This window comes from Myotis lucifugus, unplaced genomic scaffold (genome assembly GCF_000147115.1).
Source record: "Myotis lucifugus unplaced genomic scaffold, Myoluc2.0 scaffold_25, whole genome shotgun sequence".
NCBI lineage: Eukaryota > Metazoa > Chordata > Mammalia > Chiroptera > Vespertilionidae > Myotis > Myotis lucifugus.
In genome coordinates this window covers 3,587,055-3,609,742 of record NW_005871073.1, presented here as the reverse complement: position 1 = coordinate 3,609,742, position 22,688 = coordinate 3,587,055, and the positions used below count along the sequence as shown (strand labels likewise).

Here is a 22,688-nt window from a genome sequence, read left to right as displayed (position 1 = left end):
ATACACTTTCAATGTACCTTCAACTTACTTGTTATCTTTATGAGTCTTTCTGTCCACTGAAAGGGAAGACGTGTGTGAATTGTATCAGCATAACCTGCTTACATAGTCAGGAACCTGTTCTCTCTGTCTTTATACTCCCCACTGCTGAAAAGTGCTTTAAAAAGTCTTCCTCAATCCTGCTTTCCCTTCCAGCTTCACTCTTTCCCCTTTCTCTCTTATTGATGTTTAAAAATAGACTAGCTCAGTACCAGAAAAACAACCCAATTAAATGAGCAAAGGACATCGTAGATATTTCTCCAAAGAAGATATACAGATGGCTAATACGCGCATGATAAGAAACTCAACTTTACTAATCAATAGGGAAATGCAAATCAGAATCACAATGAGACACCTCTTCACGTGCATTCGGATGACTGTTATCAAAATAACAAAAACAGAAAATAATAAGTGCTGCTGAGGATGTGAAGAAATTGGAACCCTTTGCAGTGGAAATGTAGAATGGTATAGCCACAATGGAAAACTGTGTGGTGGTTCCTCCAAAAATTAAAACAATTACTATATGATCCAGCACTTTTACTTCTCAGTACATACCCCAAAGAATTATAAGCAGGGATTCAAAAAGATATTTGTACCCCAATGTTTACAACAGCATTATTCACAGTATATCAGTGAATAAATGGGTAAACAGTGTGGTATATAGTGTCAGTATATTATTCAGCCTTAAAAAGGAAGGATATGCTGACAAGTGCTTGAATTTTACGATGTTGTGCTAAGTCAAGTAAGCCAAACAAAAAGTACAAATATTATATGATTCCACCTAGATTAGTCAGATTCATAGACACAGCAAATAGAATATAATGATTACCAGGAGCTGAGGGAGGAGGAACTGGGGAGTTTTTGTCTAATGGGTACAGTTTCAGTTGGGGATGATGACAAAGTTCTGGAGATGGATGGTGGTGATGGTTGCACAACAGTATGAGTGTACTTAAAGGCACTGAACTGTGCACTTAAAAATGATTAATATGGTAAATTTTATGTTATGTATATTTTACCACAATAAAAAGAATAAACTAGTTTTATTCATTTTACTCCCTTTCCCCCCCTCAGTCTACTTTATTATAGTCTGTATCCCAGCAACTGCTCTGTAACTGTTCTTACAAAGTGCACTAAAATTTCCCAATTTTCATATCATCCAAATATTTGACTTCTTTGTAGTATTGAACTCTATTAATCTCTCTGAAAACTCATTTCGTTGTTGTTTTCTTTTTTTGTTGTTGTTCTTGGACCACCACTGTATACTGGTTTTATACCCATCTCTCTGATTTCTTCATTTGAAAAGCCTTTGCCGATCTCCTCCTAGACCTATCTTTATGATTCTCTTGTACAAATTCCTATTGAACATGCACTCTACTCTTATATTTACCATAATGGTTTTCAGTGTCACATACTGGTGGCCCCCAAATATTCTCATCTTCTTCTTGGGTTGCAGAACAACATTTAATTGCCTGTAAGATAGCTTCACTTGGGTCTTTAATACATTGTCTAAAGCAGAATTTAACCTTTTCCTAATGGTTCTCTTACTATGTTTTAAGAGAACCTTTATTCTTTTCATCCCTTCCTTTCTCTCTCTCAATATTTATCTATATAAAACCCTAATATGCAAATCAACCAAATGGTGGAACAACCTGCAGAAGGACCAGTCGGTGGGGCGAGCGGGCAGTGCCAGGCCAGCCAGCCAAGGCAGGTGCCAGTGGGGGCCTGATCGCCCAGCCAGTCTCCCCACAGGTAGGCCCTGATTGCTGGCCAGGCTTAGGGACCCTACCTATATATTGGGAACAGTCTCTTATATTTAAAAATTAAAATCTGGCAAGGCTACTCTAACATTGAAAAAACAGGATGATGCAGCGATGACATGCATGGACTCTGGCCTGCACATTTTGTGGTCAGCCCTGATTCTGACACTTATAATTGTGTGACAAAGCCAATTACTTAACTTCTCTCTGCTTCAGTTTTTCCACCCATAAGATGGGGAAAATGGTACTACTGCCTCAGAAGGATCATGTTATGTACTACTTTTTATAATCAGGGCAAAAAAATGTAGCTGCCCATACAACAGCAAGATGCCTTTCACCTGTATGAAAAGTATGATCACTGGTGCATGCAGCATCCCGGATTGTGAGAGAGATGTCTGACTGCCAGTTTAGGCCTATAAACCAGCAGTTGTACATCCCCTGAGGGGTCCCGGATTTCGAGAGGGTGCAGGCTGGGCTGAGAGGCCCCTCCCTTCCCCATGCATGGATTTCGTGCACCGGGCCTCTAGTTCATATATAATTGGTTTTAAATTCCTTTTTATTTTGTTTCTTAAATGTTTCTGAAATTCATCTACTCCTTTTCATATTTATTGTGTACCTGTAAACAGGTACAAACATCATATTTCACAGTTAATCATAATCATCATGAGAAATAATTAGTACCATTGAAAAAGTTATCACTCCTATTTTATACTTGGATAAATTGAGGTTCAGAGGGGTTTAAGTAACTTGCCTAAGATCTACTTGTAAGTGGCAAAGCCAGAATTTGGATGTAGGTCTAAGTTTAAAGCCATTTCTCCTGTGAGCATTGTAACAGTTTTTATGAAGGAACTGGTCCCCAGGACATTTGATGAATAAGGTGTCAACAGATGTAATACATGTACGGTTAATTAAAACCATATTTTGGAAGAACTAAATATCAACTGAGCTAGCTCAATATTCAACACATGAGTATCCATTTATTTAGAATCTGTTGTAAAGAGAGTCACCCTCTTCATAATTCTATTCTTGATTTCTTTCTCCACCCCAACCGTTTGGCTCTCCAATGAGGGCTTGAGACAAGGTAGAGATCTGAAGGGTTATGGCACAAAAAGGGATAGGAGAGGGTGCCAAAGGTTAGCTTTGCTTATTTAAAATTTTATCAATAGTTGCTCATTTGATTTGAAACCAAATTGTGGTATGTTTGAGCCCGCGTTTGTTGTCTCACAAAACTGAAGAATAGATTCGTAGACAAAAATGGTTAGTGGAAGTAAAGTTTATCAAGAGAAGCCAGTCCTGGAAAAGGTGTAGCGAGGGTTTCAGGAGCAGGCCAGTGTCCAGAGCTTCCTTTCCATGTTACAGTTGGATGTTAAAGTCTATTGGTCTACGTGTAGAGTCCCACATGGCCATAAGCCACGTGGGCACAGGGGATGTGCTCCTCCGCCACAGGAACATCAGGAACCCATTGCATGCCAGAAAGAGAGGAAGCATGTGCTTTTTAATCTAGGGGCAGATACATGCCTTGCTAGCTCCTGATTGGTCCTTTCAAAGAATTCTGTCTTAATAACATTCTTGGGATTGATTATACGTCTTAATAACTGTCTTATGACTGGTTATCTGCAAGTTGCCTGTCTTAGCAACATTCATACATTTTAAAGCTCATGTCTCCCTTATGCACCCTTCCTTCCCCACCCAGTTGGGGTGCCTTAGTAACTCCCAATTACTTGGGTTCCTGGCTCTACTTCCTTTCCTCCCTCCCCCTTGGTCCCAATTCCTGACTACCTAGCTTCCTTCTCAGAATCAAGAGAAGACTTTCTTCTATGTGGTCATCTAATCTGAGGATCCATATTTAGTTCATTAAGGATTTATAGGCCCTTGTGAATTATTCTGATAATCTAACAATGTAACTTTATTTCAAAAATATCTTTTCTGATTTCCGTAAAACTGATGATAAACAGCACATTTGGAATACAACTCATTCACTGTTTTCCTGTACTAATTCTTTGTCTGTTCTTCACCACGGGGGGCAGCCAAATAGGTTGTGATTTCTACAAAGTTGTAAGAAAAATGAGTGTCAAAGAGCTCTGATGATCTCTAATTTGTATGAGTGGACTTGAGGATTAGCTACACATGACTAAAGTAAACAATCAGTAATTAAAAACAACTAGACAAACACACATTTCTTTCACAAGTCAAAGTAATTTAGAGTTCATTACATTTAGAAAGAAAACATCCCTAATGAATATTAGACATTTGACCTGTGGTGTTACTTTGAATATTAAGAGCTTGATAGTAATTAACTTTACTTCCTTTGCATTACAACTTTATCATCTTAGTTACTAAGACAAAAGACTTTCAGAAAAGTTTTTGGTATGTCATTGAAAATACATTATAAAATTTTTCTTTTTTAAAATATATTTTATATAAATAGTAAAGACTTGTTAATATAATTTGTAATGAATATGAATTTTCTGTCATTAACAGATATGATATAATCATGATGAAAGTTATAAATTGAGTTTTGGTCTTTTAAAATTCATTGTAATTTTATAAATGTGCCCAATATAAAGGATGTTTTTATTTTCTATATTCTATTATATCAAAATGTATCACATAGTTTCTGATGTATTCTTAGGTTTTCCGATGATATTTGCCTTAAGGGTTAAGTGTAGATCATAATATTAGGGCAGAAGTGTGTTTTAGTAGAGGCTTGTTGGTGTTTGAATGAATGTTAACTTTCTGTGGTTGAGGCAACAGTACTGGAAGTGAGAGATGGTCCTTTCTCTAGATCCTGGGAAGGGACAAGTGATTTGTTCCTTGGCTAGTTTACTAGCTACATATTTGTACCTACTTTTAAGATAGAGAATCTGTAAAAGGGAAAAAATTTCATTATGCAGTGAAAAAAACAGAACCAGTTCACTCTTCCTGGTACAGCAGAGGCACCTTTCTCATAGGAAATTCTATGATCTACTTTTAGAGAGAGAGGTCAAGGAACCCTTTCTGCATGTGCTATTTCTCAAGCGCCTTTGGTTCAAAATAATCAGTGGCATATTTTGGGGTGTCATAATCTGAACCCATTCAATAGCAATTTTCTAGAGCACGGAAAACCATGGCCCATAGATCAAATCCAGCCTGCCACCTGATTTTGTAAATAAAGTTTTATTGGAACACAGTCATGCCCATTTGTTTACATATTGTTTAAGGCTAGTTATACACTAGGAGGCAGAGTTGAGTACATGGTATAGAGATTGTATGCCCTACAGAGCCTAAAATATTTACTATCTGGCTCTTTGCAGAGAAAGGAAAAAACCTTGAAATAATTTTTTTTATCATCATCATCAATATTTATGAACATTGCTAATTTATAAAACTTACATATACCTTAATTTTACTTAAGAAGAATTTGTCAACTTTTCTATACAAATGTAAATGAGAATGGTCTTTTTCATGACTTAAAGACATAAATACAAACTATGTTCATATACATTTTTACTTTTATAAGAAAGAATAATCATATTTATGAGCCACTTAGCTAAAATGGCTTGAACATAGTAGGCATTCAAAATATTTGCTGAATTTATTATTGATGAAAAATCGAGAAAAATGTAAGACAATACAGTACAAAGGGATTTTTCTAGCTTTAAAATAAAATAGCACTTCTGAATTTTAAAAGCACCTGTCAGCCTATTAGGAAAACATTTTAGGTCCATCTTTCATGTGTAGGAAATAAATATATACACCTTAAAGGTGCAGAAAGTGCATAATAATGCCTGTTATTATGCACTTAAAACTTCTTTTGATTACAAAAAAAGGTAAATCATAGTAGTTTTTAAGGTAGCCATTTTTATGTAGATGTAAAAATCAAAGCATATGTGTGTGGAGGTATTTCTTGCTTTAAATAATCAGATTTGCATATGATTTCAAAGACCTCTCCACTCCAGTCAGTTGTGCCTACCTCTGTGTGCCAGTGTAAAGTGGAGATTGAAACATTTAATCATGTATGCTGTATCTCTTACTGAAGAACTAAAAAATAAATTCATGTAGTTCAAACTTCAAATTGTTTTGCATATTTTTAAAGAAATATTTTTAACTTCTCACTAGGACTTCTTAAATAGATTGTATTATTTGATTAGTCCAATTCTTATTTTTTCCTTAAGTCATAAAACCAAGAGTATAACTAGTAAATGTGTATTTACTATTTGTATTTGAATATTTTATATTTATTTCAAGAGGAAACTAGTATTAAGTTGATTACCTTATTGTATTCAAAGCTTGAGACCTTCCTAAGGTGTAGAAATAGATAAGACCAAAATGTATTAGAATCACACCCATTAGTTGGCCATTGGCGCACAGAGAAGCAGAAATTAATTTTTACTGAGGTATGAGAACAGGCTTCATCTAGAGGTGATATTTGAGCAGGGTCTTAGAGAATTGATCTGGAAGAGCGGGAAGAATTAGACTAGAATATTTCATTCTCTTTACTTTTTAAAAACATATTTAGTAAATATCTTAATTAGTTATTCTCCCCAAGGAATCCGAGGAATAAGTATCGGATGCAATGAATACTTTTGTTACAAGTTTTCTATTTCTGCATAGCAAACAAATTTAGTGATTTTAAAGCATTTATTATCTCACAGTTTTCATGGCTGAGGAGTCTGGACACAGCTTAGCTTAGTCCTATGCTTACCGCCTAACAAGGCTTCAGTCTAGGTGTCAACTAGATTGTAGTCTCATCTGCGGCGCAGGGTCCTAGAGCAAGCTTATTGGTTATTGGCAGAATTCAGTTACTCGTGGTTGTAGGACTCACTGAGGCCCTCAGCTCCTGCAGACTGCTTGCCATTCCTTCCCCAGGTCCACTCCACAACAGCAGAGCATCTTGTCTGCCCCTGGTGTATCTGTCTCTCCGATTTCTGTCTCTGATATTGAGACCTTCCTCTAAAGGGCTCACCTGATTAAGTCAGCTCCTTCCCCCAGGATAATCTCCCTTTTGATTAACTAAAAGCCAACTGATTAGGGACCTTCATTACATCTTCAGAATCCATTCATCTTTGCTCAATTATGTAACCTAATCACAGGCGATATCCCATCATAGTCACAAGTCCTGTGCATACTCAGGAGGAAGGGGTTTTATAGGATGTCTTTGATTTATATCATTAACATCACTTGAAGAGTACAAATTATATTTTATAGAAAGGATGTAGTTTAGATATACTAACATATCACTGATTAAACAATTAAAAACAGTTATTTCCTAAAGTAATTGTAATTGTGACCTTATTTAAAATACAGTCTAACTGAACTGATATGCTTATTATATTTTAAGAAAAGCATCCCATTGAAACCTTGAAAATTTTTATTTACTTGCCAATAAATACATATAATTATGAAAATCCTAGTTTTCTCTTTTTACATAAAGTTAATACTTAGATCTGTGGTCCGTTAACTATTTTAAAATTCTGTGGTAATGTTCTCCCAGCAATGTGAAAGAAGAGACTGAATACTGTTCCCAAGTGGCAGGGCAGTGTTGCTTAGCTACCTATCTAATTTGAAGTATTAGGCATTTATATAATAGGTGGCCCTTGAGCCTTTAAGTGTTTGCTCATGACACATTGCAGTGTTTAAGTATGGTTTTCACCTTTGTATTATCACTGTTATTGTGAAAGGTTAAAAAAAAAGTGTACTTAATAGCAGTCAGTAGAGAACCTTAACTACATACAGTCATTTTATGAGAAGCTCTAATAAGGACACAAATGAAGTTATAAACTATATTAAATATGAGCTTGTTGCTGGTGAAAATGAAGTCCTTTCACGGAGTTGCAAGGAAAGCATTCTGGGAGACCTATGTATGGGAGGGGAAGAGGCAGTGGTCCTGGGTTCAGCTCTGGTGTCTCATCTCTGTCCATCCTGCCATGGGAAAAGTTCAGCCTTGTCTTCATCAGGCCCAGAAATAGGGCCAGTGTCCAGACATTTTGTGCTAGTGGTTCAGTCCATGTCTCTGTCCTCATCTAGCTAGCTCATTCTGTGTTCCTGGCTGCACTCCGGCCGGCTCTGTGCCCAGGCCCGCGCAGTCTCCTTGAGCCCCAGCGCCCCATAGGTGCTGTGGGAGAAAGTGCTGAGCATGGGTTATGAGCTCCGTCACGGAATGAATTAAACTCGTAAGTCAAGACCCCACTGTATATATGTGTTTTCCGATAGTCTTAGGCGACCCCTGTGAAAGGGTCGTTCGACCCCCAAAGGGGTCGCGACCCACAGGTTGAGAACCGCTGATATAGATTATTTTCTGTTTTTTTTTTTTTATTTTATAAATAACACTGAGAAGAAAGTCTTTTTGTTAAATTTTTGTCACCATTTCTGAGTTTTTTAATATAGGTCCTAGCTAGGAGTATAATAGATCCCAGAAGTGAATAAGTAAGAACATTTTAAAGACCTCTGAACATGTTAATAGATTACTTTCCTGAAAAGTAGACCATCCTTAATAACATTTACTAGTTTAATTTTAAAAAGAGAAAGAAATAATATATCATTTTTAATTTGTTTTTGTGACCAGGAAAACTGATTTTTTTCTAATATTAATTAGCCACTCATAATTATTCCTTTCTCAACAATTTTCTTTTCTTTTCCCATTTATTGATAAATCTTTGTATATTTTCATATTAATTTTTGGGAAATATTCATGTACTGAATTCAACCCCCTTTCTGTCATATTATCCTATTTATTTACCTTTTCATTTGACTTATCCATTTTGCAAAATGTAGATCTTTTCAAAAGTTTTTTATAAAAATATTTTCACCTTTTCTTCCTTGTTTTTATTCATTGTTTTTAAACTTATGACTTCCTTTACTGTGCATATTCTCCTACAATTTATATCTTCACCCCATTTGCCTGTGGTTAGTCACTGGTTCAAGGCTTCTCATTGTCTCAAATCCCAACACACAGCTGGGCATTCACAGAATGACTCTCCATGGCCCAAACTTGCTACTTTCAACAGGGTTTCCTAAGTGCCAGGGTCTTGGCTTCTGCAGTGAACAAAGAGGATGCCAGTTTCTACCCTCGTGGAGCTTTTATTACCTTCCTGCACCAGCCCAGGCTGGGGCATCACCCTTTTCCCAATGCCTGGCTTTTCTCATCACCATGACTTTGCTCCATGTGCCACTGCCTGGGTGTGATCCCCTCCTCTTCACCAACCCAATTACGATACCTCGATACCTCGTTCAAGAGCCAGCTTTCCCAAGTAGTCCTTCCTGAGTAGCCACCCACCTGACAGTCCCCCCAGCTTGCTGGCCCTTGGACCCCTGTTCTTCTCTCCACATGAGCTCCTGTGTAACTGCTCTCCACCTTTGCGATTAACGTAGCCCCATTATGATGTGTCCGTAGGTGCCACTTTACAAAAGTAATTAAAAAAAATTTCCCCCCATCTAATATTTTTTCATCTAATTCTAAGTCATGTAAAGTATATTTTGGTTTATAGTGTTGGGTTAGAAACAAAACTGATTTTTTTCCCCCCAAATGTTAATCCTTTGTTAGAACACCTTGCCTATTGGCTTGTAATAGTTTTTATTGTATACTGAATTCTTGGATACTGGGCTGATCGCCTACTTTCTATTCTGTTTCATTGATGTATTTTGCATCAGAACAACATTATAGATTGGCTTTATCATATTCCTTTTTATATTCAGGACTATTTACCCCTCTCTATAGAGTAATACAGATTGTTTGCCTTATATCTCATGCTACTTAATATTTCTTATTGCTATTGCAACTGTAATTTTTTCTATTTTTTTTACTTGTTTTTACTGGCATATTGGGACGGTTTTTAAAATATGTTTATCTTAAGTCTGAGCTCTTTAATATCAATAATTATAAGTTTATTTTGAGTTGTTTGATAACTAATCAAACTATCTGCAAATAATGAGAATTTACTTCTCCTCCCTAAATGTTATATCTGAATTGGCCAGAAATTCCAGAGCCATATTAATAATGTTAATAGTGGGTGTTCTTATCACAGAAAAAAAAGGTCATGATTAAGGAAAAATCATGGTCAACTTTCTATTAAAAATAAAATCACAGTTAAAAACAAATCATTGTTAATTATCCTAGATTAGATGAATTGCTTTGCAAATTTACCATGGGTAAGGTGCATCAAGATCCTGGGAGATGTTCATTTCTCCAGAAGGGGGCAACATCTGAATGACATAAATGGCTAACTTCAAATGGAAAGGAAGGAGGCCTCCGACCTAGATTGCAGTTGGGAGGAGGAAGGATAGAGGGAAGCTAGGGGAGTTAGTCTCTAGATCCCCCCACTTCATTTCCTTGAGAGCGATTCCTGGCATGGTGACAAGTGGAGTTGGTCTGTTTCCAGGAAGACTATAGGCAAGAGCCAGAAGTGAGCATCCCTGCAGTTCCTTTAAAGTGAGGGGGTTGGATGGGAAAGACATGTGTGAAATTTACCTCCAGGAGACAGTACAGCAGTATTTTTCCTGGACAGCTCTATCAAAGGCTGGCTGTAAACACTGTTAGGATGCGACAGGTGGTTGAAGAAGTTCTTACTTTGTGAAATTTAGCTCAAATGAGTATTTCTTATTCTAGAAGGGTCAGAGAGGAGTATCTTGACAGACCTCCTCCGACCTGAACAAAGTTCATGGTGGTCAAGGGGTTGATTAGCTGCCCTTCACACTCTTCTTACCAGTATTTATACCATTGTTTCAGAAACCCGAGGTTACAAGTATGCAACTTAATTTTCTTATGAAAATAAAATTTTAGGGTTTTTCCTTCCACATTGTCATCTCAGTGGATATATTCCAAAAAATATATATTTTTATTGATTTCAGAGATGAAGGGAGAGGGATAGAGAGATAGAAACATCAATGATGAGAATCATCGATCAGCTGCCTTCTGCATGCTCCCCAACTGGGGATTGAGCTCACAACCCAGGCATGTGCCCTAACAGGGAAATTGAACCGTGATTTCTTGGTTCAGAGGTTGACGATGCTCAACCACAGAGCCACGCCGGTTGGGTGATAGATTCCACCTCTTGATGAGAGCTGCTATAAAGCAACGTATTGCAAAGGCTGTAGACGCAGGGAAGTATGGAGAATTGGGGTGTTGTTGTTGTTTTTTGCCACAGTCTTTCACAATTAAGTGAAAGAAGGACTCAATGATGTCCTTAGGACACTATCTTTTTCGTCAATGTAGATTTTAATTTGCTGTTACAAAATTATGTTACCCACCTCTCTTTGTATCTAGCCTGTTGTCCTTGTATCTTGTTTTATTTTTCTCTCTGTAACATTAAGAAAAATATATTTTGGTTCCTTGTGCATCTTTTCCTTTCCTTGTCCATCTTTATTCAAGTCCATCTCAACTAAAATTTTTCTAAATTATCTTTTGCTTCCTTATTAAATCTTATTCAGAGATATGTTCTCTGCATCTTTAGAATATTTCTTTCTCTGTGTGGGCGTATTTTTACTCCTGAACCTTACCTTCCCCCCGCCCCCCCTTAGAGCACTGTTGGTGTTTGCCAACAGAACAGGTGGATGCCTCTCACTGATTACTTAGGTTTGAACAATCTTCTCAGATCTGCATCTGAAGAATAGGTGGTTACACATTTCCCAGTGATTGGCATGCAGGCATCAATGTGGTTTTGCTAGGCTAAACTAGGATCATCTGCTACCATGCTCCATATGCCCGGTTTGGGGGCACTTTAAAGAGATGAAGTATAAAAAACAAACAAACAACAACACCACATTTCTTAACGTGCACTACTAAAAGTGAAGAGGTTAAGTGTCCTGGTTATATAAGGGAAAACCAAACCATAAGATGTGGATTCTTCTAAGACAGGGGTCCTCAAACTACGGCCCACGGGCCACATGCAAATACAAATATTGTATTTGTTCCTGTTTTGTTTTTTTACTTCAAAATAAGATATGTGCAGTGTGCATAGGAATTTGTTCATAGTTTTTTTTTAAACTATAGTCCGGCCCTCCAACGGTCTGAGGGACAGTGAACTGGCCCCCTGTTTAAAAAGTTTGAGGACCCCTGTTCTAAGAGATTTTTGAACGTTTGTTGGATGGAGTTTACATGATGACTGAAGCAAAGTTCAGATTACAATCTCGCCACTCTAGTCTAAAATATGATTCTCATCATAACAACCTTACAATCTTAGTTAGTAATTCATGAAGTAGAACTCATAAAGAGATCACAGTCACTCACAGACCTCCAATTTCAGGGCCATAGTGCAGCTGTTGAAAGACAGTTAAATGAGGAAGACTGGTTTGCCTGTCCTTGTTGGGCAAGGAAACATACAAGACACTTGGCTTAGTGTTGAGGCGTAGGGGATGGAGAAGAGGATGTAAAATGGACTCAGACAGAATTTGAGCCCTGGAAGTTTATAGGGAGATAAGCAATAAAGATAACTGTGATAATAGATAGAAGTAAAAGTAGAAGGAGCTACAGATGAAAAGAAAAGCATATATCAGCTGGGAAAATCTGGAGGAGTTGGCATTTGAGTTAGTGCGTTTTGAATAGGCACAGTGGAGTAAGGAGCATTCTAACTCAAGGGAGTAACATGGCCAAAGGCACTGGCCCCCAAACAAGTATTTGTTGAATGTTAAGATAAATGGATTGGGTAGCTTTTGTTTTCTACTGACTTAGTGTACTGAATGAGTATCTCCCATGTGCCAGGCACTGTGCAGGTTGGTGCTGGGAATATGACAAGATGACCCTCATAGAGCTATTGTCTAATAGGAGAGACAGATGAAACCAACAAACTCATGAACATGTAAATTCAAAATGAGGACTGTCAGGCTACTGAATAACCTGTCTGAATGGAGATGGTTGGGTAGGGTGGTCAGGGAAGGCCCCTTTGAGGGAACAAAATATCATTTGAAACTGATGTTGATAAGAGCCACCTTGAGATATTTATCTGGTTTGAAGTCTTCACCATTGTTTCTATCTTAAGACATTTAATTTGGCTAAATTACTCCCCCTTAAAACACAGCTTGTGAAATGTCTGTTTTCTGTTAGTATTTGCTTTACCCATTGTTGAACTCTTTGCCTCTTGTTAAATTTACCATGTGATGTCATCCTTATTTTGCAGAAACCAAAGCTGAAAGATTGGCATCCTCCTGGGGGTTTTATTCTGGGATTGTGGGCACTCATCATCATGGTTTTCTTCAAAACTTACGGAATCAAGCACATGAAGTTCATTTTCTAGGCGCGATGATGCATAAAGAGGACTGCATGGAAGACTACAATCTTGGATAAAAATTGATGTCATATCTTTTTAAAAATTCATTGCTCTTGTGTGAATTGGCAAAAAATATAAGGAAACTAAATTTGGTGCACTATTGTTTTTTAACTTAAAGAAAAATAATTGTTAATGTAAGTGTTAAATGCCGCTAAATATATTTTCATGTTTTTCTTTGGTGTGTTATTAAAAAAATGGGACAAAGAGGTCAGAATATACTTATTGACTCATTTTGAAAAAGAAAGAATTTCCCGTTAGCCCCTTTTCATTTGGAAAAGAAAAAAGCGGACATTAAATTCTCACCAGCAGAGCTAATTTCTGATCGTAGTTTTGGGTATGTTCTCCCAGTCTTTTTTCTATGTACTTATTTTTGCGGGTCTAAAATAGAGATTGTATAGAACCATTTTGTAATCTCACTTTTCATTTCACAATATGTTATCAACCATTTGCCTCTCCTTGGAAATTCTGCAAGAACACATTGGGAATGGCTGCAGAGCACCCATTTTATGAATGTACTGTAATTTATTTAACAGTGTTCTTTTGTTGGACCTCTTACCTTGTTCCCAAAATTGTCCTTTGGTTCATTCTTTAATATGTGAATATTTTACTGTCAGTCACTCATGGAATTCTGTAGCTTTAATTTTAAGTAAATATGAAACATTAGTTTCTTAATCTATGGTACTGACAGTCTTTAAGACCTTATTTGCTGTCAGTTTATCTGGAAAACTTAAGACCAGCGGTTCTCAACCTGTGGGTCTCGACCCCTTTGGTGGTCGAATGACCCTTTCACAGGGGTCGCCTAAGACCATCCTGCATATCAGATATTTACATTATGATTCATAACAGTAGCAACATTACAGTTATGAAGTAGCAACGAAAATAATTTTATGGTTGGGTCACAACATGAGGAACTGTATTTAAAGGGCCAGACGTTTGAGAACCACTGCTTAAGACCTTTGGGAATTTCACATATTGACTGCTCAAGAGAAACAACCATTTTATACTTCTAAGCATTCATTCATTCTGTGATCATCTAGAATTGACCACTGCGGCTTCCTTTTCCCTATTGAAAGAGCGGTTGTTTCATTCTGTTTAAGATAAACCTTGCCCACTGGCCGGATCCATAGTTTTCCTGCGACAGTCCCATAAAGTGAATGGACTGTATGGAGGATTTACGCTTATAGCCCTGCCTTTACATCTGACTGGCTTATCACATAAGGCAGTAAGTAAATAGCCCCTTTTCTGGTCTCTGACAAGATCCAAGAGCCCATTATCTCCATCATTTACCTGCCAGCTTCATACCTTCTAATAACTGGAAATAGTATTCAGAATATGCGTTGCTGTCAGCCCCAGATATTGTTTCTTCACAGATAAGGGGGGAAAACCCTGAAAGTTGCATATTCATGTCCCATGGAATACCTATTTGGATTTTATGTTTGTTTGTTTTTTAATTTTTTTATTGATTAAGTTACTACAAATGTGTCCTTATCCCCACATTACCCCCTATCCCCTCTTACTCATGCCCTCAACCCGCTGTTGTCTGTATTCATTGGTTAGGCCTATATGCTTGCATATAAGTCCTTTGGTTGATCTCTCCCCCTTACCCTCATCCTCCCCTACCTTCCCTCTGAGGTTTGATGGTCTGATTGATGCTTCTCTGTCTCTGGATCTGTTTTTGTTCATCAGTTTATGTTGTTCATTATATTCCACAAATGAGTGAGATCATGTGATTATATGTTTTATCCAAAAACTTATGTGTCAATCATTATTCATTGCAAGGTCTGTTGTATATGGTAGGTAACATTAAAAAGACAACTCTTTCTCCACAATAAGCCCCTTTCTTAGGATTTGTTTTCCTTTTAGCACTCAGTTATTACCCTCTAATTATATGCAAAGTGGTCGTACTTTTCACAAGCAGAGGATTAACTGTGTTCTCTCCCAGGTTAGAACAAGTGATATTGAAGCTTCCTGCCAGCTCTGGATCTTCATTTTAATTGGTCTTTGGTGCACTAGAAAGATGAAGAAGGGAAAATTTTACCTCATTATGTGGAAAAGGATCCTTCTGTACGTAGGAGGGGGTGGGGGTCGGGGGAGACCTAAATTCTAATAACCAATTATAGTAGTGCTAATAGACAAAGAAGTTTGACCATTTCACCCCTTGCACACCCCAGGTCATGACCTGGTGGGGTGGGGCTACTTAGAGGAAATGTGACTGTTCTTGAATCAGAGTAATTCGGTTTAAATGGAATGAATCAAGCCCTGATGGCAAAGACTGCTGGGAAGTAAAAGGATTCCTCTTCAGAGGTTGTGCTAGCTGCCCTTCTTAGTTAAAACCAAACTGGGACAAGAAGTGTTGGATGTAATGCACAGGATTCATTTTGTCCAGGCCGAGTTGCAAAGGGCAGGTTTAGCTCTTTCTGTTTCATTATTGAATTTTCAGAATATGTTAAAGTTAAAATATGTTAAGTATTTAGCTCATAACCATGATCTTTTTGCTTAAAGTATACTCTGCTTTCAATAATAAGTACCTTCTCTGCATATGGTAAGTGGGTAATATTGTAAGTGCAATTAAATGGCCCAGACTCTAAATGCTAACATAAAAGCACACCCTTAAATATATTCTATTGGAGTCACAAAGAGCTAAACAACCAAAACGTGTTTTCTTTTTGTCTCTCTGTTGTGAGGATCAGATGAGATAATGTTATGACTAATCACTTTGGAAACTAACTATATGGTGGTGTTATTTGTCTCATTTTTGCTTAGGAAGTTGCTAAGGGGAAGGTAACGGTACCGGTGCCCTCTTTTCTGTTGCACTTATTTACCTTTCTAAGCTACTCAATGTGATTCTTGTCTCTTTGGTGTTTTTACCCTCCCCTACGGTGTTCTTCAGGGAGGAAAGGGATGTAGAGAAATGGATCCCGGCAGGCACATCGTGACCTTTGGGGGGAGAGGCGGGGAATATTGATGCCATTCTGCAAAGGCAGCCTGTGTGAGTAAAGGAAACCAAACGATGCAGATTCGCAAATTATGAAAGACATTCATTTGCAGTTTATGAAAGGTAAATGTAGTTTGGATGCAAAGCTGATTAAATTGGATCAAGAAAAATTCGAATTAAGTACATAAAATAATGCACGCATTTATGATTTCATTTTTTATATATCCTCGCTAGTTGAGAACGATGGTTCCCACAACAAACATAACTCAGCTTGTTTCTGCTTACTGGGTGTTTTTTACAGTGGTGTATGTGGGTAACATTTCTTCCATTATGTATGTTGTATAGCACAGTCACAGTTACTGTGAGAATCGTAATTTGAATTTTTGACTCATGTGTTTTTGGAATCTTTACAACAAATGTTGCATTAACATACAACTTTTTTCATTGATTTTACCAAAATTAAATCCATCTGTAACAGATACTGTTTTAACTTGTGAAAGAAATATTTTATAAACATCCCACAAGGTATGGCTATAATGAGATCGGTGTGCAATTCTTCTGCATGGAATCAGCCTCATTACTTCATTGTCATGTCTCCTCCCCGAGGGCATTTATCACAGAGGCAGTGTCTTCAGTACCTCATTGCTGCCGCCTGCCCTGCCTGCATGTGTATCTGCTGCATAGATAGAGTCTTTCCGTTCATGGACAGTACATCTTGGTCACCAGTCTCTTTCTTTTTCTTTCAGTGCAAAATTTTCACTCTTTTGGAAATGTGCTTTGAAATGTCTGGGTTAATTTAACTGTGTATACTTTTGAATAATGGGATCGATAATCGATGAAGGTGTGACTAAGAAACCAATCATTAAAAATTCAGTTACCTCGAACACGGAAAGGTGGTCCCATCATTCCTGTTGCCTGGGCTGCTTGCAGCCTCGGAGACTTCAGAGGATTCTGGGTTTGCCCGAGGAACACCGGTCAGGGGCCTGTGTGGGCGGCTCGTGTGATATGACCCATGCTCTGTGGTCCTCTCCTGTGCTAGAGTTTCAGGGACAGCTGGCAGGAACCATGTAGGACACCTAGGGGTCCTTAACTAAGGTCACACATGTAAAGCACATCATACAGCGCCTGGCACATAGAGGAAGTCAGCCTTTTGTCCTATGCTGGGCAGAACTCTGCCTGGCTCGTTTTCAACCTCCACTCAGGCCCGGGGGTTACATTAGCCTTGGACGACCCTGTTCCCTTCTGTTAGTAGCAGATGTCTTTTTGGGGTAACAGTTCCTTTTCACTTTCTTTCAACACTGTCCAGTTTCAACCCGCAGACCCTCTTGTCTCTCTTTTCTATTTTCCCCTCCTATTTAAATAGGTTGAAGCTTTTCTCAGTCTTCCTTCAATCTTCTCTCTCAGTGGTCTGTCCACTTTGCTATAAGCACACCTTCAGCACGACCTGATGGACAGTATATCCCCACTGCAGGTCCTGGAGGCCTGGGTAGTAATCGCTCTGAATTTCTCTCTCACTTTGCCATCACAGTGTGGACTGCGTTTCCAGGAGGAGGCTCCCTCTTCCTCCCCACCCCACGTGAGTCAGAACTTTCAAGTGTCAAATGATAGAAACCCAACTAGGACAGATTTAGGCCAAGAGAGGGATTTGCTGGAGGGATGTGACATCTCACATACCCCCCCCCACCCCCCCCCAGAAGGCAGACCCGAGAAGGCGGTCTGCTCTGAGCCTCACCGGGACTGGATTATCACGGAGTTCCTCTGCATGCTGCCTTTACCCCTCCTGGAGACTGACTCCTCACATGCCTGGGGACTCCAGAGCTTCACATCCTCTCCTTCACCCCTAGGAGGAGGAAAATCACTTTATTTCCATTTCTAACTGTCTGTGGAAGAACTGATTAACCTTGTCAGTCTCGGGTTCACCTGGCCAGAGGGCCGAGGTCCTGTAAGAACATAGCGACCTCTGTCTATTCAAGTTCCTCCCAGAGAGGGGAGATCACAGGAACCAGCCGGTCACCCTGACTAGTATTTCCTTCTGAGGCTTGTTCAACACATTTAATGCTTCAACAGGCACTTAGTTAGCACTTACTTTATGCAGGATCTGAAAATTCTTGTGACAGTCCTCCCTTCAAGAGGTAGAGCCTACATTCCCCTCCCTGGAACATGGGCCGGCCTTCAGGATTGAACTCGGACGAATGGAATGTGGCAGAGTCATGCTGCATGGCTTCCAAAGCTTGGCCTGAAAGGTGACCCAGCAGCAGCCTGGCGCGCTCAGGACACTTGCTCTTGGAGCCCAGCCACCTGGAGAAGCCAGGCATGTGTGTGCTGGCCCACAGCCCTACTGGGGCCCAGGCACCAGTCCAAGCCACCTCCAGAGATGGAGGGAGGGAGGCTCCAGGCGTGTCCCGTCTGCAGCCATAGGAGAGTTCCCCATGCGAGAACCACCACATGGATCCCTGGAATGGTAAGAAATAATAATTTGAAAACAGTTGGGTTTTTACTCACGAAGTTTAGGCTGGTTTGTTGTATAGGGGTAGTTACTGAAATACTGTGTTACTATGTTACCCAGTCTAGTAGATGCTATGAGGGATACAAAAAGAGAGGATTCTTTTTGGAAGCATTACAAATTCTTAAAAGACACACATGAAAATAACTAATTAGCAGAAAATGACAAGTGCCACGTAAGGGGATAGAATAGGGGTTTTAAAAGGAACTTTTTAATTGCTATACAAACACATTATTAATATTGTACTTACTGTCAGGGGAAGTGGCAGAGAAGGCTGTAAGAAAGCAGTGGCCTTCGAGCAGCCAGATTAAATTTCTCTCTTCCTTCCCCTCTCATTCCCCACTATTGCACATCCAAAATTATAAGTTTTCTTCAGGCCTGTCCCTCCAAGTCAGCCTTTACTGTCATCAGAGGAATATGCTTTGTAATCTGAAAGTTAAGTTGGGGGAAGGTGACCAACTCTACTTGCTGCTCTACATCCTATAAATTTACCCCCCATCCCCCTCCGTTATCCCTGCCCCCACCCATTTGGTCACAGAGTTTGAGTTATGAATCCCATCCCTTGTTCTGGGATGGTGCTTCTCTTCTGGTCCAGCAGTCTCCCTTCGCATAGAAGTGCTTTCCCTTTCATTCTATAAAATGTTCAAGCTTTCTGGTCTTAAAAACTTTCGAAATCCTATGTCCACTTTTAAATGCTAATATAGAAATGCCACAGAGAGCTCCTTTTTACTTCATTTCCTGGTCTTATTTTGAATAAATGGGCAGCTTTCACTGACTTGGCTTCCCTGCCTTGTATTCATTCGCAAACCTTTTTCTGAAGCGACCTGCTCCCACTGCTCACCTGCAATGATTTTTTGTACTGATATCAATGGTCTAACTGCCAAATCCGATGGAGTTTTTCCTGCCTGTGTTGTACTTCTCCCTCCTTAATGTTTAATATGTAACAATTGCTGGTTCCTCTCACTGTTGCCTTCATGGCCCTGCCTCGCCCCACCCCGGGCTTTCTTCCCTAGACTCTCATCTTCTCCAGGTGCTCCTCTCCCGATGTTCTGCACAGTCCTGTCCTAAACTCTCCAACTTCAACTCCCCGCCTGTGGTTTCCACTATTACCTCTACCTCATTTGCAGCCCAATTTCGATATCTTCATTTCTCTCTTGAATTCCAGAAGGGCCCCTTTGTGCTGGAAAGGCCCACAGAAAGCTCAGACTCGGCATACCCCAAGCTGAACTTAACACCGTTCATTATCACCTCGTTACCCAGCTCGTCTCTATTTTTCTTTTTCTTATTTTAGATTCTGAATCCTCTCTGAATGGGTACAGACTGTGCAGAATATCCATGCCCCATGCAAATGTTCTGCAAAGGAAGCTCTTAATAATCAGGTGGGCAAAACGCCATACTCCGTGGATGTCAGTTAGCTGCTTCTGCCAGCCATCCCAGTGCTTGCTCGGTGGGTCCACGAGAAGCAGTGGGTGAAGACTATGTATGGGCGCGACAGGTTGACAGGTTGGATTTCTCCTTACCCAGTTCTGCTCTGGCTAATGCTACTGCTGAGCGCCTCGTTTAGCAACAGCAGTCACTCTCAGCCACTAACTGGGCTGGTGCCTCCATTCCCCAGGTGCAGGTCTGTTACATGGACTATCTCAGAGTGGGCAGAAGTTTGTCCACACTGAGGTAGATATATTCTGGGTATGGATTTGAATTCCCTGCTCTTTAAACTTCTGCTAGCATCACCCTCTGTGAGCTCACAGAAATCTGTACCTACCATCATGGCATTCTGCAAAGTATTGCATCTGATCGAGGCACTCATGTCACAGAGAGGAAGTGCAGCGGTGAGCGAATGTCCGTGGAATCAGTCACATTTACCACACACCCCGTGACCTGGCAGTGGCTGGCCCCATTCAACATGGACTGGCTTAGTATGTGATGTCTGCCTTCTGACCGACTTTGACTGATACATCCCCTCCCAGACAAGGTGGTATTAAAGGGTAAGATTCTTGACCGCAGTCATTTAAGTTATTCAGGTTATGCCTTGGGTTAAGGGCAAGTCCTCTTCCCTGCCAGAGGCCAGGGCAAGGGACCAGCCCCTTCTCACCACCTCCCCCTAGTTCCGCAGCCTTCCCTGGGAGGCCCGCCGAGGTTGAGAGGGAGGGAGTGCCGCCTTCTGGCAGTCCACGCTGAAGCTGGCCCAGGTGACACACACCTGGAAGCCACCCGCCAAGAGTCCTGTGGACTCTGTTTTAAAAACCCTGGATTCTTCTAGCTTTAGGCAGCTTTCCGTCCTCCTTGCAATGAATACAAGAAATGGAAGGATTCGGGCAACGAGGTTTCTTGTAACCCTGCCAAGAATGGAGATGGATCAGAAGAGGAAAAAAGCATCTTAGAGGCAGACTGTAAATATCCTTGTTCAGTTAGTTACAAAAGTGCCTACAGATTAAGAAGGCTGAATAGAACAGTGATGAAGAGCCCGAGCGTCACACTTCTGCTGCTTGTCAGCTTGATAAATGCACATTATACAAGGAAACGAATAATTAAAATTATAAATAAGAAAAACCACTATACAACAATAAAACTAAAGGTTGGGGAGAAATATTAAGGCTGAAGTAAGAGAAATCAAATCAAAGGCATAAATGTATCAAACAGGTTAAAAGACAAAGCCAGAAGTTCAGAAATTATAAAGTATTACTAGGGAAAATAGGATAAAAGAAATAATATTTTAGGTGTTAAAATCAGAAGCTAGAATTTCAAGTATATAGTTGTGAGTAAAGCTAAAGTAGAAAAAGGGAACAAAGATGTTTTAAAGTGAAAGAAATGGAAGGAAAATTTAAATGGAATATAAAGAGCAAACCAGGTAGCTGAAACAATTTATTTTGAAGGAAGATTAAAATGAAGCTAAAACTAGTCAAAGAAATGTGACGTTCTCTAAGTGCTAAACGTTTAGAGACTGGCACACACTAAAAGTGAATGTAGAAGACAAGAGATGAACAATTTAAAACATGGGAAGAGCAAACAATTTTTTAAGAAAGCAAATTACCTGCTTTTTAGAGACACCTGGCTTTTGTTACTGTTATTCTTCAGATAACTCAAGCAGCCACAAGTTCCTGTACATTGTCCCTGTAACTGGTTCTGGAGGTCAGATTCCTTGCAGAGCAGCCCTGGGGTGGGGGTGGGGGGGTCCTTTAGGCTGGCAGTTAAAGGTAGCAAGCAGCTCAGAATGCTGAGCCTCTCTTCCAGGCCTCTGTGTCTGCGTGGCTTTCAATGCAATACCTGAAGAGCTGGGCATGGAGACCGGATGGGAAGATACGGGCCGGTGTGGCCCAGCCCTGCTGTCTGCCTTGGCTCTGTGAGCAGCCCTGTGACCTGCCGTTCCGCAATTGCCTAGAAGCCCAGCACTCATTCTGCACAGACACCTGCTTGCTACAGAGCCCTCGGTGCTGAGGGGATTGTGTCCCCTTTTTCCTCTCTTATGTTGCCGGCTTGCAGCTCCGGCACTTACACCGTTTTGTAATATTTCTGGCCTCAGTTAGAAAGCAAATCAGTGGTTTTCAGACTTTGGGCTACCACCCACAGCAAGAAATACATTTCACATTGGGACTCAGTACATATACGTATGCATCTATCTGTGTGAGTAAACAAGGCATTTTACCAAATAAGTCCCCTAATGTCACACACTGTTTCTATTCTTCTGTGTTCTGTATTATAGAGTCGTCCCAGGTGGGAGCCGGATCAGGGGTTTCTACAAATATTTCACTCCCATCGGCAGTAAGAAGTACATTTTACATTGTGACCTAATGCACATATATGTTTATGTACCTATATAATTAAAATTTTATGAAGCAATACTGACTCTTTAATGCACCCTTTGATTTTCTACTATACTATAATTTAGTGGATGGATTCTGGGTAATATCTGGCTACATTTGCATCTCTAAGCCTCCTGCCAACCAGGCGGTGGTGGTTCTCCATACTCTCATTGGAGAACCACAGCCGAGAAGAATGTCCAGCAGGGAGGTGGAATTATTACAAACATCATTGTACTGACATTGCACTTGGCTGCTCCCTGGTGCTGATCTACTCTATACATTGTCTTCTATCCCTCCAATATTTGTCAAGTGTGAATGCCTTCTCTGTGAATGACACAGCCTCTGTCTCTGAGGCATTTACAGGCGGGGATGTGGAGGTGGGCCGTGGGGAAGAGAGCTCCAGGGGAGTTCCAGAGC

General features: G+C 39.9%; 1 protein-coding gene across 2 annotated transcripts in view; it reads left to right on the top strand.

Annotated features, from left to right (window-relative positions):
- Positions 1-13,691, top strand: part of PIGK (phosphatidylinositol glycan anchor biosynthesis class K) — a 95,740-nt gene extending 82,049 nt beyond the window's left edge. The window contains exon 11 of one of the 2 annotated variants that reach the window (XM_006086099.3): positions 12,884-13,691. In XM_006086099.3, the coding sequence (XP_006086161.1) occupies positions 12,884-13,000 (117 nt within the window). In that variant the 3' untranslated portion in view covers positions 13,001-13,691. The remainder of the gene's footprint in view (positions 1-12,883) is intronic. The other variant, XM_023751744.1, reaches the window with a different exon arrangement.
- The last annotated feature ends 8,997 nt before the right edge of the window (positions 13,692-22,688 follow it).